Below are 21,646 nucleotides of genomic sequence, written 5' to 3'. Positions count from 1 at the left end.
GGAATGTCAGCAAGGGAGCATCATCTTTAGCAATGCCACCTCTTCCCTGGGATGACAACAGCTGTGTTTGCTTTGCCTACTGCATGCTTTATACCTGGCATTACGAGGCTCATGTGGTTAATTCGTTTAGCTAAACGAAAACAGTCCCACTGATGATATCTCTCATGGATGCGAATAATATGCAATTTGCAGTCCTTACAACTAATAAAAGACAAAGTCGGAGTCAGTGAAAATCCAAAATAGTTTTATAAGGTGTAGGCAAATATTTAATATAATGTATTTCATTTGAACCAATCGGAGTTTATTTTGGTTACTACATTTGTATGCAATGCGTAATAATGTTTATCCTGATTCGTGACCGAATTGTTCATTAGAGTCGGATCTTTTCCATTAATCAGTTGAACCCACTAAAAAAACGTGTCGAACAATTGACCGTTCGCAAAACCCCGCCCTCTAACGGTTCTCGTCCAATCCTAGCTCAGCAACTGTAACTAGGAGAAGGACCTCCGTCAAACATTCCGATTTCAGCAAGATAGTGCAATGATGCGCCTATGGCAGTGAGGTCTGCACGGGCTTAAAACTTGCTGTATTTTATGATTGCTTGCAACTATTATTAAAAAATAGGCTACATGTACAAACACCGTTTCACTACGGCACTGCGGCCCCCTCATCAGTCAGCAAACAAGAGAAAAAAAAGAGAAAAGCACGGACTTACTAACTCATCAGTCAGCAAACAAGAGAAAAAAAAGAGAAAAGCAAGGACTTACTAACTTAAAGGTGGGGTATGTGATTTGCAAAACGGCTGGCAGATTTTGAAAATACACAACTCAAATGGTCCTACCTTCTTTCCTTTGACTCCACTCATTCAAAGAACATGGATGGGGGGAGGGGGGGATGGTACGACCGATTGATTGACGCACTTACTGTCCAATGATTCTAGGTGGTCTTGGAAATGATTGGCTGGAGTTTTTCGAGTCCTGCCCGTTCCACAGATGATTCAATTGCTTAATTTTTATTTCAGTGCTTCTATCTCAGCTGTAAGTGGGTTAGGAATAGGATTTTAAGTGATTTTGAAAAAATGGCCAAAAAAGAGAATTACATACCCCACCTTTAATTACGAAACGTTGATGTGGTTGAACAGGAACACAGTCACAAATTCCTCTGGAACTCAAGCATTAAACTTCAAAACAAAGTTCGCGCAGTTGCACAACTATTTACACAAATATATCCTTCTCAGTCAGTCGGCTACGAGTTATGAATGAAGAGAACAGCATCGAGAGTTGATGTTTCAGCGCGTCCTCTGATTGCAGTGTTGTGACTGAAATAGCGCGCGCGGGAGCACATGCGCAAAACTGTTTTGTAAAATGATATATGATCAAATAAAAATGATTGATATATAATTTTACAAAACTGTTTTGTGCATGTGCTCCCGTGCGCTATTCTGTCTATACTTTCTGTCATGCCCTGGAGGATATGTCTGCTGCATTACTTCAAAACCAATCACTTAATGTATGGATAACCCAGCCATGGCAATGGTTCTCAATTGTTTGACGGGCATAGTAACAATAACTAAGGGGCGTGGCTTTTGCGAACGGTCAATTCTATGACGAATCGGATTAAATCGGACCGAGCAGTTCGAATTTATAACCTATTTAGGTTCTAAAAGAATAGAAACCGAAACAGGAGTCAGGACTGCAATACTGGAACTGGTTAAATGAAATTACAGTAAACCCCTTATTAATAAAACATAACAGGACACCCATATGTGCTCGCCTGAAAGTCAGAAAGAACCGCAAAAAAAGTTTTTCGACCCCGTTCACGGAAATGAACCGTTTGAAAGAGAGATGCGCAAAAATGAGTCGGACTTCCCATCAGTAGAGTGATCCGCACTCCCCTGTCGTCATGCGCTGAGCGGAAGTGACGTACATAGCCAGAAGCGTGACGAAGGCTCGCTTGGAAATACAACAAGGAAGTAGACGTTCACTGTCAAGGCTAAAATAACATTTATAAAGGAAACATTTAATAGTCCAACAGTGACCTATAATTTAATAAGTTCCGGGAGGGTATAGTCATCTCGGACTTACCCGAAAGCCCGTAAGTATCTGTTTGAATAACCGTGGAGCTCGAGTACAGCAATGAACACGGACGTTGAATTTCACATCAGGCAGAATTACCCGTGGAACAAACTGCCAGCAAATGTCAAACAGGTACAGTAACACACAGCACACATGTCTTTATCACACTCATCAATTTGCCATCACTACCTGTCCTACCTGCGTAATAATGCACAGCATCAGCACGATTTACAGATATTCTGTCATTCGTCTCATCCATTCATCCATCCGTACACACACACACACACACACACACACACACACACACACACACACACACACACACACACACACACACACACACACACACACACACACACACCACCATCACCATCGTCGTCGTCGTCGTTACTGTCATCAGATTCCTCTGCATGACACCAGTCCATGTGTAAGATCAATAGATGTTGGAAGGCTAATTACAGACAGTTGAAAGTGAAACGTTAACTTTAACGAAAAAACTGTCTCTAGGCAGTTGGAATTGCCATTTTTGAGTAAATGAATTATCACATAAGATGTTTACATCAACTTTGTATCAGATGTTTCTTTAAAATTCTATCGCTAGACAGTAACCCTGTAATGCATGAGTTATTTTGATATGATGCATATTAAAGTTCACAATAAATTAACAAAAACATATTTTTTCAAATACTACATTTATTTATGTATCATGATCCATAATTCTAGATTTTAGTGGACATAATATATATACTTTTTAAAATATTTATTAATTGTTTTATTGTTTGTTTATTTATTAGTATATGGAATAGTTATTGAGTAGTTCATTACGGTAATTTATCGATTGATTGATTTATCAAAATTATATATTTTGAGAGTCATCCACTGTCCACCGCAATATAAACTAGTATAGAATAATTATGGTACTATGGAAATTGGAAACCATGCATCATAGGGTTAAAAATTTGTACAGTAGGAATATTGGGTTATACAGTAAATTTTTATAATATAGAAAATGTGGCTTTTGAAATACCGGTACTTAATAAAATGTTTAAATAGATTTTTTCATGTTGCAATTGATTTTTCTTTCACATTCAATTCACATTCACACAGTCAAATTCACATTCTCATTAATAGTGTTACACATTGTGTTTACTGACCATGCATGCACTGTGTTTCTGAATCTGTTAGGATGAAATGTTTTCGCACTTTCTCTCATACCTGCTTTGCCTTTTGTCTTCTTGCTTAATTCATAGAGTCTTGGAAACTCGCAGCGTGAATATGACAAGCAGGTTCTTCTGTACAGTATCCGAAACCAGCTACGCTTCCGCAATAACCTAGGTAAGCGTTCGATCAATTCAGAAATTCTATTGCTTTTCTCTTCCATAACTCCTATTTTTCATTCAATTCCAGACCGAAAAACTCATTGTAGCTTCTGTTAGCAGATGTAATTACATTGAAGTAATGACTTGAAGGAGTGACCGAATCATTGCCCTGATTTAGTGTCCCACAACACTTGTCAAAAACCTCTTCTTTAACAGTCAGGCATGTGAAGAAGGATGAACGCAAGTATTACGAAGAGCTGTTGAAGTACAGCCGAGAGCATCTGATGCTTTACCCCTACCACCTGTCTGACATCATGGTCAAGGGTCTGCGGGTCACCCCCTTCTCCTACTACATCAGCATCATGGAGGTTTGCTCTTAAACTCTTTTTTTTTTGTAATTGTTTGTAAAGAGAATATAAATAACAATGGGGAGAATAGGGAGGAACTGCAAATGATGATTAACTTAAACCTGCACTGCCCATCTAAGCGCCACATCTCTAAAGATTACATTTAACTTTCTCAAACAGCCCTTCCAAATTATTTGGTCTACTATAGTTACCACTGATGGTGTGAAAACTGTTGCAACATATGGTAGACATGGGCTGTCATGTTTCTTCCTCTAATGATAGAGAAGTATTAACTGTTTACCTTTTTATTGTTGCTCTTGTTAATGATCATTACATTATACGTTCTGCATTCTGACAATGCTCCAGAGTCCAGACATGTAATTTTGTTAGACGGGTAGTTTTTTTTTGAGCTTATGAAGATTACTGTAGTAGATGACTCATGCAGTGTGTAAGCTTACCATAGTTAATTGTATAAAACAACAGTGTCTGCTTTCTATCTCTTGTGACTTAAACAAATTAATTTACCATCAGTAAGTTTTAGTCTTAGTTCGTTTTTGAATGTATATTCTGATGTTCTGAGAGCAATAAGGGAAAGTTCACTCTCATTATTTACTCACTCTCACGTCATTTCAAACCTGTATGACATTCTTTCTTCTGAGAAACACAAAAGGAAAGGTTTTAATGCTGCTCTTTTCCATACAATGAAAGCATCAGGGTTATGTTTGGTTTGTCTGTGTTTGAGGGGCCATTTACACGACACCATTTTCAACTACATTTTTTAAACTTTTTATGCGCTTTAACCATTTATTTACACGACAACACGGCGGCTTGAAAACGCAAACTTTTGAAAACGATACTGTTATCATCTCCATGTACATGAGTTTGTGAAAACGGTGGCGTCATATTATGCATGCATATGATGTGTTCAGTCTATGGGCGCGCAATGTTTCTTTACAAAGTGACATCGCCAACTTCTGGCCCAGTATGCATATTACAGAGTTTTTGTGGATCTGTGAGAACAAGAATTGTACTGACAATATTGTCGTGTACACGAGAAACACAAAGGAAATACCTTTCTGGTTTCTTTTAGTACATCATTGTTATGCAAACTTACCCTTAGTTTTGGTATCTGCTTGCCTGCCTTTCTGATTTCCTTGTTAGTTGCCATGGTTACTGATTTGAGTTACGCACCTGTTTGTAGTCGAGTTCCTCGTTATCTTGTTTCCTTCCTTTGTTCTACATATTAACTCTCCTGTATCCTCTTGCCATTATAAAGAGGTTGTTCTGTTTGTGCCAAGTGTTTAAAGTTACCTGATTATTTTGTTATTTTTGTATTTTTTCATTAAACACCTTACTGCTTCTATTAGATCCTTTATTTTTCATTCTCTGCATCCGTCAACCCAGTGTGACAGAAAGTGGATGGTAACCAGGCTGTATTTTAAATCATCTGAAGCTCTATGATAGCTTTATGTGCATAAATTATCCATAGTCATCATTCATCCATTCAAAAGCGAAACTTGGACATTCTGCTGTGATCATTTCCTTTTGATTTCCATGGAAGAAAAAAGCTCATATGGGTTTTTAAAGGCATAAGGAAGAGTATGACGACAGAATCATAACTCTTGTTTTGAAACTTCATTTCAGTTGAATAATACAACCCAATCTCTTTCCTCTTCATTCAGGACATCATGAACTGTGAGAAGAGTTATGATTCCCTGCCCAACTTCACTGCTGCTGATTGTAAGTTGTTTTCTCTCTGTCTGAACTGGGAATCATTATTTGTTACTGTTGCTGACTGTTCATGCACAATAACAAGGCCACAAACCACTAGAGACGACTGAACATTGCCCACTCAAAATGAAGTGGCACTTCAAAATGAGTTATTCTGACTAAAATGAAAGTACAGTAAATATTTTAATCAATATGTTTCGCTATTGCTTTGAAAATAATTATTTAGAAATGCTGTCTTTACGCTACAAAGTTGGCATATATACTACAAAGGGTTACAGGTACGTTTACTTTTTGTGAAACAGTTTGTGAAAATGTCAGATTATAAAAAATGAAATAAAATATAAATAAAATTATGCAGTTGAATCTGTTCAAACTATAGATATAGTAAAACAAAAAAAATGAGTCCGTAAATTGATTCAGTCAGCAATCAATATAATTTCTCAAGGTATTGTTTTTTCATTATTATTATAAATATCATATATCACGGAAGACCCATTAAATTGAATGTCAAATGTAGTTTAGTAGCACAGTATGCCTAGTATTCAACAAGCACTGAATTTATAGCTCTGAAATCAATAGTTTTGCAGGTTCAAGTGTAAAATACTGTGTAAATAGTCAGACATTGACATAAAATGTGTTTAGACTTTGGACTGGTATTTTTCTATAGCTTGCTGGATTATGCATTTATGAATATGAGTTTCGAAATCACCACGAAGGAGCAATATAATAGTCTACAAGCACCCGACAATAAAACAAACCATCACATACTACATTATTTTGTGGAAAAAGAAGGCATGGAATTTTTATTTTACGAAACTCTTACATTTACCCATATGTCTTCTCATTATTCACATGAAAGACACGTGCTGGCGTATCCTATGGGAATTGAAGTCATCGCTTTTATGTGAATTGCAGGCACATATTAAAGTGAATTGTGTAGAAGGCATTACAGTGTAACCACTCATACATATACAGTACATATGCACTCCAAAGCATCTGGGTACAACATCAATGGCATAATAGCACAACATTAAACCATGTTATGAAACAAATAATTGTATTTGAAACAATAATTGTTCACCATAGCTGGTTAGGCTGTGCATGCTCAGAGATCTCAGAGAACATGGTCTTTAGGTTGGGTTGGGTAGACAGAAGGTAGCCAGCAGGCTATCCATGGGTCTCTTGCTCTATTCTCTTAGTCTGAAGTGATGCTGCTCTCCTGCCCTTCACAGCTCACTCCACCGCCGTTGGCATCATGCCTGGCATGTCTCTGTCAGGCCTGGCCTTCTCTAATGATCCCAGGACCCTGTGTCCTATGCATGGGGAGGGACAGGCTGCTAAGGCCACAGGAAGGCAGGATCTGGGGCATATATTGCAGATTAGGTGTCCACACATAAAGTATTTGAAAATAAGCACCCGTTAGCATATTAATTGATCTAACTGTTGACCTTTCAGGTCTGAGGCTACTTGGGATTGGCAGGAACCAGTACATTGACCTAATGAACCAATGCAGGTCTTCCAAAGTAAGTCGTTCTTGGTTTTACACTGTAGATCAATTAGGATCTTTTGGTTAACTTCCAAGCTCCTCTGGGATTTCAACATGATGTTCATTAGATGATTCTCAAATCTGGATGGTTTCATTGGTCCCTTTGAAGATGAAAGATTTAAATCCATAGAGAGCAGTGCTTTGTACACACAGTGATAACCTCACACTGTTGCCTAAGCAGCATCTGTCTGTGGCTAGAAATTCTTCCGGAGGAAAACGGCTCGGGATCTCCTGCCAGCAAAACCTGTGGAGATCACAGTAGAGCCCTGGTGGGTGGTACAGACCGGATACATCACCGAGGACGACATGAGGGTAAGACGGATTAATTCAACTATGTTTCTTCAGTCTTATTTATTAGGCTATTAAGGATTTTAGGGTTTTGGGGAGTGGAAAAAAGGAAAGAATATTACTTCAAAGAAATGGAATGGCTGAGAATAGAACTTAATTATGAATTTAATATTCCTGTTATGATGCAACTAAGACTGTTTCCTAACACACCATTGACAGTTACATCATTAAAAAAAAGAAAAGAAAAAAAGATCAGAACAAAGAACCAAATTATTATTAACAGCTACATTTTCTCTCATATTTCCTGCATGAAACTGTCAAGAGGGAAAAGTCTCTAGTTGTTCATTTGAAGGTTTGTAACTGGAGTGAAATACCTGTGGCCTTTTGTGCTGGATGATTGCAGATCTGCTCTGTGGCGGAGAAGTCTGCCATTGATAAGCTGATAGATTCTGGACCACAGCTGGCTGGATCAATGGAGTACAACGTGGTTCTGAGTGAGTGTCACTGAGAGAGTATCAGTCTTCTAGGAGGCCATCTTAACTGAAAAAGCACTTGTAATAATATACTGATTAAGCCAGGATACGATCTATGCGTGAATTCAAGTAACTGTACTGATTAATCTAGATGTTTTACCATTAATGTTATATTGCAGTCAATTTAGTGATGATGACTTTGATTGATTTTCAGTACTGCAGATGTTGATACTTGCTGGTTAGGTAGCACTGGTGACAGAGCCATTCAAACAAAAAAGTAAAGGCAAAGAAAATGTGTTAATTGCAAATAATAGTTGTGACCAATAAATGCAATCACCATATATTTTGTCCCATAAAATCATATATTTGGCTGTAAAGCATTGATGAAGTTGGGACACAGATAAAAAGGTACACATTTTAACAACTTTTTGTCACATTTATAGTTTTTATATAGGCCTAATTTTTATAGACTTCAAACATTTCGACAGTGAATTTATGAAATTAGACTATATAACGGCCAGATATAAAATCAGAAGTAAATTATATTCTGCCACTCCACTTAAGTATTACATAAATACGATTTAATACGATTTTTTGAAAAGAGACTATACAGGTGAAACTCGAAAAATTAGAATATCGTGCAAAAGTTAATTTATTTCAGTTATTCAACTTAAAAGGTGAAACTAATATATTATATAGACTCATTACATGCAAAGTGAGATATTTCAAGCCTTTTATTTGTTATAATTTTGATGATTATGGCGTACAGCTGTGAAAACCTTTTCAAAAATATAATTTCACAATTTTGAATTTGGGGTTTTCATAAGCTGTAAGCCATAATCATCATAATTATAGCAAATAAATGCTTAAAATATCTCACTTTGCATGTAATGAGTCTATATAATATATTAGTTTTACCTTTAAGTTGAATTACTGAAATAAAGGAACTTTTGCACAATATTCAAATTTTTCTAGTTTATATATATATATATATATATATATATATATACACACACACACACACACACACACACACAAAGTAAATTATATTCTGCCACTCATCTTAAATATTACATAATTATTTTAATAAGATAATAATAAAAATAGTAACAACAGCAACATAGTATTTACAGAATATTTAACATTTGAGGCAAATTACCATAGTTACTACAGTAACGTCTGGTCTGTACTGGACTGTGCCGAGCTGTCCATTGGCCTGTGCAGAGGATTGGTTTCCATGCCAGCAGATAATGGCAACACACAATCAAAAAGTGTGTGACCAGTAACAGTACGACCTCTAACAAAAATGTAGTCGCACATGCAGAAAAAGCGGTTGCAAAATGCCATCGTTTAGTCAGAGCTCTTACAGATGGTGCATTCAGTACAAGAAAATTCCTACCTATTAATTTTCTAATTTTCTCAGGTTTGTACAACCGGGGCTATGTATATCTTGATGTGCCCATATCAGACGACAGCTGTATTTCAGGTATGCACTGCAGTTTTTCAAATAGGCTTTATTTATAAGCTCTCTGTATGAAACCCAAAGTCTGTTTGCTTTGTATGACCCTTTTGAAAGGATGTTGCTTATCCATCCCGATGTTCGCTTAGATTGTATGCAATAGAGGATAAGCAATAGAGAATCATTGATCAAAAAGGGATGATGGCTCACCCACACAACCTCTACTTGGTTTTCCATTTTCAGTGCCTCCGCTTGAGGGGTTTGTCATGAACAGAGTCCAGGGTGATTATTTCGAAACGCTTCTCTACAAAATCTTCGTTTCCATCGACGAGCAGACTAACGTGTCTGAGGTACATATTCAGTTTTCACTTTGCAGTGCACTCGTTTCTTCAATGATTCTGCGTGTCTTTGAGCCCCTTATACACTTTTCTATTTGTCATTTCAGCTGGCTAATGTCCTGGAGATTGACTTGGGCCTGGTGAAGGTATGTGTCTTGCAGGGATGAAAATGGAAGGCCATTTACATGGAATGTTTGATATGAAATGATGCTTTTATAGATGACTGGGAGGGCGGTGAATCCAGGATGCACCAGTGCGAAATACGAAAGGCATTTTTCTAAATCCTTTGCCCTTTTGATGGCTTATGAAATGAGTCATGTTTGAATGTATGAAGCAGACTGAGGAGAATGAAGACTGGACCATTGTGTTAACACATTTCCTTTGTAGCTGTTTAGCCCCATTTCAGTATCTGGCAGAGTGGAAAACAAGCTTATTCATAAGATCCGTCATGAAAACCCATCACTCCTTATTAGAAAAACCAACACTGACGTGACTCAAAGGACACGATCTTTACCAATGAATTTATTTTTACGCAGGATAGGTAGTATTCATTTTCATTATCTCGTTGGCATTTTGCTAAGACAAATAGAATCAAACGTTTCCTGCAGTCATCCTATTAGAGAAAACCTATTAATTTAGTAAATGATGATGAAACAGAGCATGTTTGAATAGATCCATTGCCGTCAGTGTTTACTGTGGCAGACATGGTCCCTTTTGATAGGGATGTGCCTGAAGACAAATACCTAAGTTGGAAAAGCTTGACTATATTGGACATCATTCATGAAACATGAGCAAATAATTGTTTGTGTAAACCTAAAACCAGTCAATGCAACAATTTATGCAAGAATGGAGAATTTAATGGACATTATTAATTAATGATTCACACACAATTTCATTCCTTTCATGATTTATGAATAAAATGGAAATATTCAGAAATATCAGTGTAGAGTGAGAATTCTAATCAATTCATCTAAAAATAGAGTGCAGTGATATTCAATTTCTCATTCTCATCATAATTTATAGCACAATGAAGGCATATAATATCAGGCTGTATGGAGCCCAAATCCTGACCTAGTTTCTCCAGCACCATTCAATCTTTCCCAGAGCCAACAGTGTTATCTTCATATGTGACAGTACGGCAATTTTCTTTTCTGTTCCACTTCACCTGGAACCATTCTGAGTTGTGCTTATAGCCATGTAGAGAATAACCTTTGGGAAAATAAGGGAATATGTATTCATAACCTTAGCTCGGTTGGCCTGGCTGCAAAATGAGTCGGATGCAACAGATTTTTATGTTTCTTGTTGTCAGGTGAAAAGGGCAGATGGAAATTGTGTTTTGGCTGGATGCTGCTGTGATAATGTTTATTATTATAAAGCTGTTTCCGATATTGCTATGGATTATTCATGAAGATGTGTGGATGCTTTCCAAACATAATTCAGAGACTGGATGACTTGCCCATAAAGTTACGGTGTTAACATGCAAATATAGTTGTCAATAATCATCATTGATTTGTGTATGAATGCTGAGTGAATATTGGACTTTTCTCTGTTGTCTTCCAGAATGCAGTGTCCATGTATTGTCGCCTGGGGTTTGCTATCAAAAAGGGTCAGGTGATCAGCCCGGACCAGCTGCACCTCTCATGGAAGAGTGCCCCTTCGGTCAATAGACTCAAGTATGAGAAGACATTCCTGACACTGATGAATAGGCTATTAGTGCTGGCTCATGTCTGAGGAAAAAAAAAAAAAACTGTTGTGGGAACCTCAAGCTCAGCCAGATAGACCATTCAGACATACAGGGACTCTATCTGTATGGTTGGTGTTAGTGGCCATTGCTCTGTTATTATTGGTGGGCTACACAGCTGGCCATTTCTTTTGATAAAAAAGGGCAATAGTGCTGGGTAAATCTCCATTTTCTGATTTAGTCCTTCCAATGAATGAAAATGAGTTTGAAATAAATATTGATTCTTAAAATCCGAAGATTGGTTTTTTAAAATGTGCATTTTTAGAGTTGATGCATGAACATTTCTGCCAAACATAATTTGTCTAGATTTCGCTGGGCTGCTGGCGTCGCTACTTCACACAGACGCATACTCTACCTCTATTCATCATTTGATTTATCTATTCATAATTGTATTTATTTATAATCGTATTCTATTCATAATGCTATTTTTTTTGCTACTGATGTTAATCTAATTTGTTTAATAATATACAAATAATATAATATAAATTAATTAAAAAATCTATTTTAATAATTATTATATTTGATAATACAATAATATAAAAAAGTATGCATACTTAACAATAATGCAGAATAAAAATACTTTTAAAAAAAAATTAATTTCCCATGAAGGAAAGAGTTTCTGTGTTATTGATAGTGACATCCAAAAAAAAACCCCAAAATTATATTGTGTTGTGCTAGCTTTGTATCACACTCTGTAATGGTGATAATGTTAAAATAAAGAGAACCTGTAGTGTGACAGTCACAATGCATGTTATGCGATTAAGTAATTAGTGAAACACTCCTGACATTGTCATTTAAATATTTCAAAAAATGTACACTAACAAATTGGAATCAGAATTGAATTGAGAGCTTGTGATTCAGTCAAATCGAATCAGGATTTGTTTTTTGTCTGCAATTGCTGTATGTGTGAACATCCTGTAAAAGACTTATTGTGTTTTAACATGAGATTGTTTGTCTCAACTTGACAGGGGCACTATGGACCCTCAGAAGATGCTGCTGTCATGGGAGGGTGGCAGTCCAGTGATGGAGGCAGGTTCCTCAGCCACTGACACAGACACCACCAGCCTAGAGGACCAGGGTGAGAGCACAACTGCATTCATTAAATCATAAACAGCTTTCCCTCATCCGTTAAACACTAACTCACTCTACTGCAGTTTACTGTTAAACATTAGTCTGGCTCCAATCAGTACATACATCATAATAATGGGGATGAAATGACTGTGATTTTCCAAACCCTCTAGACACAGCAAGTGTGAGCAGTCTAAGTATTCCAGTGGCCCCGACCAAGAGGATCGCCTTCCTGTTTGACTCCACCCTCACCGCCTTCCTCATGATGGGCAATCTCTCCCCTGTTAGTGTCTCACTCACAGATTTTTGTATTTCTGTTTTACAGTTGACAGATTTATAGTGTATTTTTAAGGTTGATATAATTTACTGCAGATTGCATGCCTGGTTTCATAATCAAATGCAACTGACAAGGGTTGTACCAATGCTAAAATTATGACCGATATGGTAAGCCAATAATTATGTTTACATTTTGTACGATAACCGCTAAATAGATGATAAAAAAAAGTAACCATTTTTTGCAAATTAGGAATAAAACAATCAATTGTTTTAAATGATTCAAGTGAATTTAGGCATCACAACATTATAATGCAGTGTGTAAAATGGATAAAGTTTACATTTTAACAGTGTTAATGATTAACTTTAGTGAACGTTTAGGTTACAGCAAAGGTCATCAAAATGTAAAAATATGGGAAAGGAGATTGTACAACTAAAAAGGCAATATCGATTTTCGAATGTCAAATTTTAAAAACTCTAATATCGGCTGATATCTGATGTTATTCTGATCATATAATTGTTTTCTATGGTATTTTTTGACGCAGATTCATCTGTCACTTGGTAAAAGCAGACATATAAGGCAGATGCCAATATGAATTGTGTCATGCCCTTTATCCTTTAAAAACCATGAACAAAACTACCAGTTAAAGAAAAACACCCAGAATATGTTAAATATGAGTTCACTTGCAACAAGGACAAAACACGATTTGTGCCCTCCACAATGTGTTTAGTGTGGTGAATTATTGCCTGCCGCGAGCAGGAAACCATCGAAATTAAATTTTGTACACTAAACAATTTAAGTACTGTTATGTCACCACTTGAACTCCAGTGTAAAAGCTGGACCCTCAAGCTAAACCAGTGGAGAACCACTGATTTAGTTAACTTAGAGGAGGATTCATACTCAAGAATTTTCCAAAATCGTCTAAGATTTAACTATTATCAAAGATGTTTTGTATGATCATCTATAAATACCGGGATGTCATGTGGTTCTTTTCATCTCAGAACTTGAAGAGCCACGCCGTGACGATGTTTGAGGTGGGGAAATTGTCTGATGAGACCTTGGACAGTTTTCTCATGGAATTGGAGAAGGTAATACCCTAGTATTATAGGACACAAAATAGGCCGAGGGACACACAGTGGACAGACAATCTCCGTCTCTGTGCTTGTATTGAAATAGAAAGGGGCCACCGCCAGGAGCTGATTACACAACACACACGGACTCGCATTTTTCACTTTGGCACTGCTCTCACATCTCTTGCACACACAAAAGCATAAAGGCTATTGCATTTCTCCGTTAATATGTCTTTTCTTGTTTGCACACGTTCTCACACTCACACACATATAATGATGTCTTTGTGTTGCTGAGGTTGATAAGGATGCTTTCATGTTATAAGGTGGAGAGCACCGCTGAAGGAGAGGCTCAGAGATATTTTGACCATGCGCTGACCCTCAGGAACACAATACTTTTTCTGCGCTACAACAAAGATCTCACGCCTGATCAGGGCCCTGATTTACCAAATATAGGTATGTGTCAGTATCTGAAGGCTTGAATGTGGAAAACTTTGGTGATAAATCAAATATTTATGCATTAAATATTAAATCATCACTTGACAAAAATCAGGCCTTCTGAATTTAAGAATTAATTCATGTTTACTGATGCCTTTTTTAAGAATACAATGAATTATTGAATGAAAAATTATACAAAATATATATACAGCACAAAGATATTGGTATGTATAAAAATATATTGTTTAATTATTACAGATAAATAATAATGTTTTTTGCTCCTATAAGTTCTCGCATTAACATTTGAATAATTTTTAAGTATTTAAAAAGTATTTTCTGAGCAAATGCAAATATAGGTATATCAAATATAGTATACATATTGAGTATGCCAAATGTAATATATAAATTACAAAAATATATGAATATTTACCAACCTTGGTCTGTACGTTTTTTTTCAAACATCAGCAAATATTGTATTGAAATTCTAATGAGATATTGGATTAATGGCATGCTGTTTTATTCCCTTTGGTAATCATTATCAATGTCCTTATTTAAACTGTATCACTGTTTGATCTTTATTGAATTCAATTTTCTTTTAATTATGGAGTGGTACAAGTCCATGCATGTTCACACGTTCTGGTTGGCACTAATATGTGTTTGTGTTTCTCATCAGGCCTGCCTCTGGACCTCCTCCGCTGTGAAAGCCTGCTGGGATTGGACCCTGCCACCTGCAGTCGTGTTTTAAACAAGAACTACAAACTGCTAGTTTCCATGGCGCCACTCAGCAACGAGATCCGGCCAATCAGCAGCTGCACGCCTCAGGTAGTCCCAACTCACCCAGGAGACTGTAGTCAGACCCGTAGAGAGGGATGTGCGATCACTGGGACTTACAAGACTTTGTGTGTGCTCAGTGAGCAGTCAGATCCCTGTCCTCTTGAGAGTATGATTCAAGCTAAATAGGTCTTTCTTTGCCTCTGGGTTTCTTTACAAAAGTTGCACGTTGTATAAAAACACTACACACTGACTACATCTCTGCATTTCCATAATGTTCTTTGCTGTTTAGATGTCTTTCATTTTGAACAGCACAAATAAGGTCAGCATTTGGCCTGGGGATACGTTTCAGAGTGCGTTTAGAATAACTTTACTTCGCATTACGTGTTTTGTCACTAGGTGCTGTTGGTTTTAAGTTAGCCTTGAATGTTAGAGTATCTTTATATTGTCTGGTCTGTTTCTTTCAGCACATCGGTCCATCCATTCCTGAGGTCAGCTCCATCTGGTTCAAGCTGTATCTGTATTCTGTCACTGGTCAAGGCCCTCCTTCACTGCTGCTGTCCAAGGGCTCCAGGCTCCGGAAGCTGCCAGATATCTTCCAGGTCAGTCTCAGGATTCAAATATTTATTTTATTTTATTTTATTTATTTAATTATTTTACTTTATTGTGCATTCCAGTTTAATACAGTTCTTATTGCATCAGTATTCCTTTTAAATATTTAAATGCATTTATTTAAATATTTTAATGCATTTTAAATAAATGTATTTACATTCCATGTAAATAAGTATCTTATGCACACCAAGACTGCATTTATTTGATGCATTTAATGCATAAAAAATTACGTACATCTTTTAAAGTGAAATAATGCTTACATTTTAATTTGGCATGTCACTCAGGCCTACGATAGACTGCTTATTACATCATGGGGTCATGACCCCGGGGTAGTCCCATCATCCAACGTGCTAACAATGTTGAATGACGCCCTGACCCACTCTGCTGTGCTCATTCAGGTAATACAGGGAGACCCTAAACAACTAAGAGTTACATATTCATACACTTACTATGTAACATATTCTCGTATCCAAGTTATACTAAAATGTATCACTCTGTTCAGGGACATGGAATGCACGGACATGGTGAGACTGTCTATGTCCCCTTCCCATTTGATGAGGAAGACCTTAAAGCAGGTAAAATCTCTGTTATCTATACATACAGTGGCCCGATACAGTATTTGTACATAAACATTTATGAATGTCATTAGTTAAACCTAAAAAAAAAAGTGATTATATTTTGTTTAAATACTTTTTTGGGTCACTAAAGATGTCTTTGTGCCTCATTTTAGCACTCTGAATAGCCGAGCCATTCTAACTGGCCTCTCTGGTTTGTGTTGCCTCTCCCAGAGTTCTCATATTCCAATATGTGTGCGCACAAAGCCCTTAAGATCTTGCAGGACAAAGTGGATCTGGAGCACCAGTGTGGCTACATCACCATGCTCAACCACAACAACAGACATCGCAGACGACCCAGTGACGCCGACGGTGGGGCTAAGAGCTTCTTCTGAATCCACACTGTCCATTTAACCAATCTGTGAAAGGGCCGATAAGGACAGCACCTACGCTGATCATTAGCCACTCCAGGCTGTGTCGATAAGTGCTGCAATTAGATTAGAATGAGAACAACAACCAATTCAAGCTCTCACCAGTGTGTTTTATTAGAGCAGGCCTCTAATTCAATTAATGTTTTAATTGCAGTCCACATGTTTGATTGCATCACTAATCAGAGAGAAACTTGAACGCTACCTTCAGGGTCTCAAAGAAACATAAGAATCACTCTCTTTACTTTCCTCACAGGAGACCCTGATCTTAGCGGAGTGCTTGAAGCCAACGGGAGCAATGAATCTTTCGAACTGGTTACAGAGGAGAATAACGGAGATGGCAGCAAGAAACAGGGAACAGAAGGTAGGTGTTCTTTGACTGATAGTCAGAACCGCAGATTTATAAATTTTTTGGAGAAAACATGCGGATTGGATTTGAACATGCCAGAATGTGTTCAACTGAGCTGAGAGTGCTAGTGGGGAATGCTAATCAATATGAGGCGCTTAGAAAATCATGTTTGCTCACTCTCCCAGGGACGTCCAGTGAGGATGAATGGGTTCCTCTGGAGCTTTGCTTTGGGATGCCTCTTTTTAGCTCGGAGCTAAACCGCAAAGTGTGTCAGAGGATCGTCTCCCACAAACTCTGCAGCAAAGACAGGTGACAACCTGAACAAATGTCCTTCTTTCTTTTTTTTTACTGTGCATAAAGGTTTTTAAAAATAATGTGGTTGCATGTTTGCAAATATTTCTGGATAAGCACATATGAATCCAGCCCATTTACTTTCCCTTAAACCATTTCCTTTTGTCTGTACACTATCCATATCAGTAAAAGTAGCACTATACTGTATATATATTACCATTTAGCCGATTCAGACAGCGCTTGAACGCACAACAACACACAATTATGGCAAAATTGACATAGCACAGTTAAATGAAGTCTTAAATGTATGCAAAGAGTTGAGGAAATGGGATGTGCGTCTGATCCGCTTCATATGGGTCAGGTGACAGCATATGTGACAGCATCCTATTAAACATGCTGCTTGTGATGTCTGTCATTAATGTGAATCAAAGAACAAAAGACAGAGAAAATCACTCTCTGCTTGACAGGGCAAGTCAAAATCTCAACTTGAAATTGAGCCCTGATATATCGAAGGGCAGGTAAATGGGGCATTTATTATAATGGATTTATGTACAGATTGTTTACTTTTTTTAAGTTCACCTAAATTAAAAGTTGCTAGATTTATTTAAAGCCTAATAAATGTTAATTATTATTTTTTTTTTTAATATAGCTTTCAATTATGCGTTTGAGAAAACAAAAATCAATTTCATAGAGACCGTAGCGGTATTGGAGGTTGGTGATGCCTTCTTTCATGAAAAGAAGCCATTAAACAAATATTTAAAATATAAGCTACTGTCTTTGTTGTTTCTACCTTAATTTGGAGATTAAATGTGAAATTATTACAATTTAAAAATATATTAAAAACTTTATTATAAAGGTTTATTACCTTTATAAAGGTTGCATTAATTACGATTAATTGCAGTTTTTTTTTTGATTATTGTACATTATTTATTATTACGGAATTGACAGCTCTAAAATATGTTATGTTGGTACAGTGATATAATTAAAAAATAATTAAATAATTACCTTCTCATTCATGTTTGTACAAATTAATGTTTGTTGGGCTTTGATTATAATTAAAGATGCAAAGCCTGAAATTCCATAAATAAACTTGGTATTTTGGAATACCAATTCAATGTGTGTATTCCAGAAGAAAAAAAAAATCACATTTGCCACGTTTCATTATCATCGCTACCATTTTTTGATTATCGTCCCAACTACACTGACAGGTAACACTAAAAATAGGTGGTGTGAGAAATCACACCTGTTCTCTGTGACAGTCTGCGACTGACCTGTGCTTTTTAATCAGAAACAGTGTCTGCTTGCATAATGACATATTGAATAAATGCATTAACAATACTAAGAAAAATGAGGCATATTTAAGCAGCGTTAAGCATATTTAATCATGTTAGAATGACAGCTTTAATTACTACATATTTTGTCAAAGTGGACTAAAGAATAAGGAACATTCTCTGTTTCTTTTGCAGTCTTCAAGAGTTACTACATTCCAGTCGAAAACTGGCATTAAAGGTTCTCAGTTTTGTTCATTCATTCCAGGTAAATATTCACTGATTTTTTATTTATTCATCTGTATTACACTGTCATGGAAAACCCGGAAGCATCATGGAGTTTAATGAAATCTTATAAAGTCATGGAAATTTCTATAGTGCATATTTTTCTAGTTACCCAGCTGAAAAATCCAGCATTGCTGGTCACCAGCATAAGGTATGTTTTGCATGCTGGGATCAGCATGGTTTACTGGTCACCAGCATTGGAATCTGGAGGGCTGGTGGACCAACTACACTAGCTCTGTTTTGCTTGAGAACAGCATTACTTTGCTGGTCCACCAGCTAGACAAGAACTATCCCAGCTCTAACCGGCCTAAACCAGCCTGGACCAACATGAAATTCATGATGCTTTATGCTAGTTTTTTTTTTTTAGCAGGGTATGCTCTGCTTTCATCAGCTAGAAATTGCTCTTTGGGAGTGCAATCTCTATAAAAATGGGCAAGAAGTGTGAGACTCCAGGTGTTTTTTCACTGTCAGATGTTCTTTGTATGTGTGGTGAGTTTCCCATTTTTCACCGTCCCTCACAGGAAGGAAAACAGCCTGCGGACCCTGACAGTGGGGTCTCGGGTCCCCTGTGTCAGCCCCCGGCAGAGTCTGGCGTCCCCCTCCCTGCGATCAACCTGTTCTTCAAGGACGGCGAGCTGAAGGAATGGAGCGGCCGAGCGCCTCCCTCCCTACACATCTCTGCCCCACAGAGAGATCAGCCCACATAAAATACCACTCTCAAAATCACCCCGCTCGGAATCGGATCCACACCATACTCCACTCACTTATGTCATCATGAGGTACCATGTTTCCTGTGGCACTCAATCACACACAGCCATCAAGTGCTGCCGCCACCAGTCACATCTGGATGCGAGCGTCCAGAGTAACTCAAAAATCCAATCGAACATCTCATTCACCCAACGTCACACGATTACAAAATAGAAAAGCTATTTACAAATGATCCTATATTGACCTTTTAATGTGTATATAGAGTTTGCTTGGAAAACATAGGACCAATCCTGGGCTTGGATAAAGTCACCCTACTCGTATTGTCATGTTTTGTGACCTGATGCATGATATCACTGCACAAAATCTCAAAAAACTACTTGACTGAGGGTTTGAAAACGTGAAGTTGAGGTTTACTTTTTGCACAAAGCCTGTGGATGACATTCAGGTAATATCGATTTGTTTTATTTTCTTTGTAAATCAAGACCTTTGTTGGTACTTGATTACTGGTATTCCAGCTGGAAAACCGGTCTCTCAATTCTGCTTAGCAGAGGAGCATTTCTGCTTCACTGAGACCAAAGACCAACTTGTTTTATGTTGATTTTTACCATTATTTTACTTTCTTGCTGCCTTATTTGCGTTATGCCCAGTAGACTGCTGTCACCAAATGCATTTTTGTTCCACTCGGCCAGTTTGAACACGTTCAATTCGTTTTAGTCTAGCTCAGGCACACAAACCTGCAATTAGTGAACAAGGTTATCGAATATCAAATCAGTACCTAGATGTGTTGAATATCAGTATAGGTTTAGAGTTTGTCGTGCGAATAATATGCAGTAATACAGCATTAAAAACCTTTTCCCTCATGCCTTTACTGAGGATGCTGCCAGTGTTTCCCCAAACAAACCTTATAGTGGTGTATGATGATGATGAAGACCGATTAGAGATCTTGATGCTGCATGATGAGTGTGTAGAGTCGTTGTGTGTATTGTGCGCCGTTCTCTCCTCATCTCTTTATTTCCCCTGTCCATTCCTTCCCGCATCTATAAGATCCAAAACTACACCGGCCCCCGTGCCTGACCCTGTCACAGTGTTAGGGAAAAAAAATAAACCAATAGTTTTATGAAGTCACCCTGCATTTTAGGAACTCTCTGTTGTAGTGTACTTGATGGGACTGTGTACATGCTCTTGTAATTAAATGGGTACAGAAGTTACATTTCCCCTCTCACGTCATCCCATTCTCCAAAATATATGTCATAACAAATGAATATGTAAAAAGTATATGAAAGTACTAATAAATATGTTACAAAAACACCAATTACAAGTGTTAGCATGCGGTTTTTCATTTCGAAAGCTGTTTTCTTCAGGTTGTTGATGGCTCAGCTACAGGCAGGCCGGCTCCCCGGTGACTGTAATTACTATAGCAACACAAATTTGGGGTGTCACCAGGGGGCAGTGAGGCCCTGAAATGGGGCATGTCATCATAGGAATAGAGGGGGAGAAAAAGCATCTGATGATGCCTGTCAACAATTTGTGTTGAGCTGTTCTGTATTTTCCATCCTATAGTATGTGCAAGGCCAGTGTACGTAGTGGTTTTACTTTTTGTCATTAATTTTATAATTAATCTTCTTGTAGCTTAATCATTGAAATTGGCTTTATCTGGAGACTTGCTCTTTAAAACTAGGTCAGTAACTGAAGTCAGACACTTTCAATATTTCAAGAAATGTGTGTATGGGAGGATATTTGACACAGCGGGTGGCTACATTTTTATTGTAGATGTTCTTGCAACCTATGAAACTTTTACACAGAGAAATACAGACTTATAAAAGGAATATAACCATCATCTTCAGCCTTTCTTTCTTTCTACCCTTTCATATTTCTAAGCAGTGCTTTAAAAAACAAAACTGCCATTATCCACATTAATAACTGTCGATGTAATTTGTCACTTATTTGGAAAGAGGTTAAATACTTTTTATTTACAGTTGAAAAGACTTGTGAGGCTCACTATAAAATTCATAGACCTCATTTGTGAACGGGTGTTTGTAGACTTTCATCAGTACAAGCCCCATTAAAATGTGTCCCAATATTATACTCTTGTAATAAGGTTATATAAATTGCCTATACCTGCAGTAGTCATTCGCAACCTGTACACGCAATAAAGAGATGTGCGTTCACACCAAGGACGACAACTATAATAAAACTACTATAATGATAACTCTTTT

At 37.3% G+C, this 21,646-nt stretch overlaps 1 protein-coding gene across 1 annotated transcript; it reads left to right on the top strand.

The window, feature by feature from the left end:
* The first annotated feature begins 1,904 nt into the window (after nucleotides 1-1,904).
* Nucleotides 1,905-20,746, top strand: fam91a1 (family with sequence similarity 91 member A1). Its single transcript, XM_079591931.1, has 24 exons — nucleotides 1,905-2,207; nucleotides 3,326-3,410; nucleotides 3,611-3,762; nucleotides 5,424-5,481; nucleotides 6,928-6,995; nucleotides 7,217-7,330; nucleotides 7,710-7,800; nucleotides 9,203-9,265; nucleotides 9,482-9,588; nucleotides 9,684-9,722; nucleotides 11,137-11,249; nucleotides 12,286-12,395; nucleotides 12,559-12,668; nucleotides 13,661-13,747; nucleotides 14,053-14,182; nucleotides 14,838-14,986; nucleotides 15,403-15,537; nucleotides 15,832-15,945; nucleotides 16,050-16,122; nucleotides 16,336-16,473; nucleotides 16,786-16,893; nucleotides 17,064-17,187; nucleotides 18,636-18,705; nucleotides 19,244-20,746. Exons 1-24 carry the CDS (start codon nucleotides 2,136-2,138, stop codon nucleotides 19,427-19,429), a joined length of 2,496 nt encoding a protein of 831 aa, XP_079448057.1. The 5' UTR covers nucleotides 1,905-2,135; the 3' UTR covers nucleotides 19,430-20,746.
* The last annotated feature ends 900 nt before the right edge of the window (nucleotides 20,747-21,646 follow it).

The sequence above is a fragment of the Phoxinus phoxinus genome, assembly GCF_949152265.1.
Source record: "Phoxinus phoxinus genome assembly, chromosome: 19".
Taxonomy (NCBI): domain Eukaryota; kingdom Metazoa; phylum Chordata; class Actinopteri; order Cypriniformes; family Leuciscidae; genus Phoxinus; species Phoxinus phoxinus.
The sequence above is the reverse complement of the archived record's forward strand: the minus strand, read 5'-3'. Positions and strand labels throughout refer to the sequence as shown.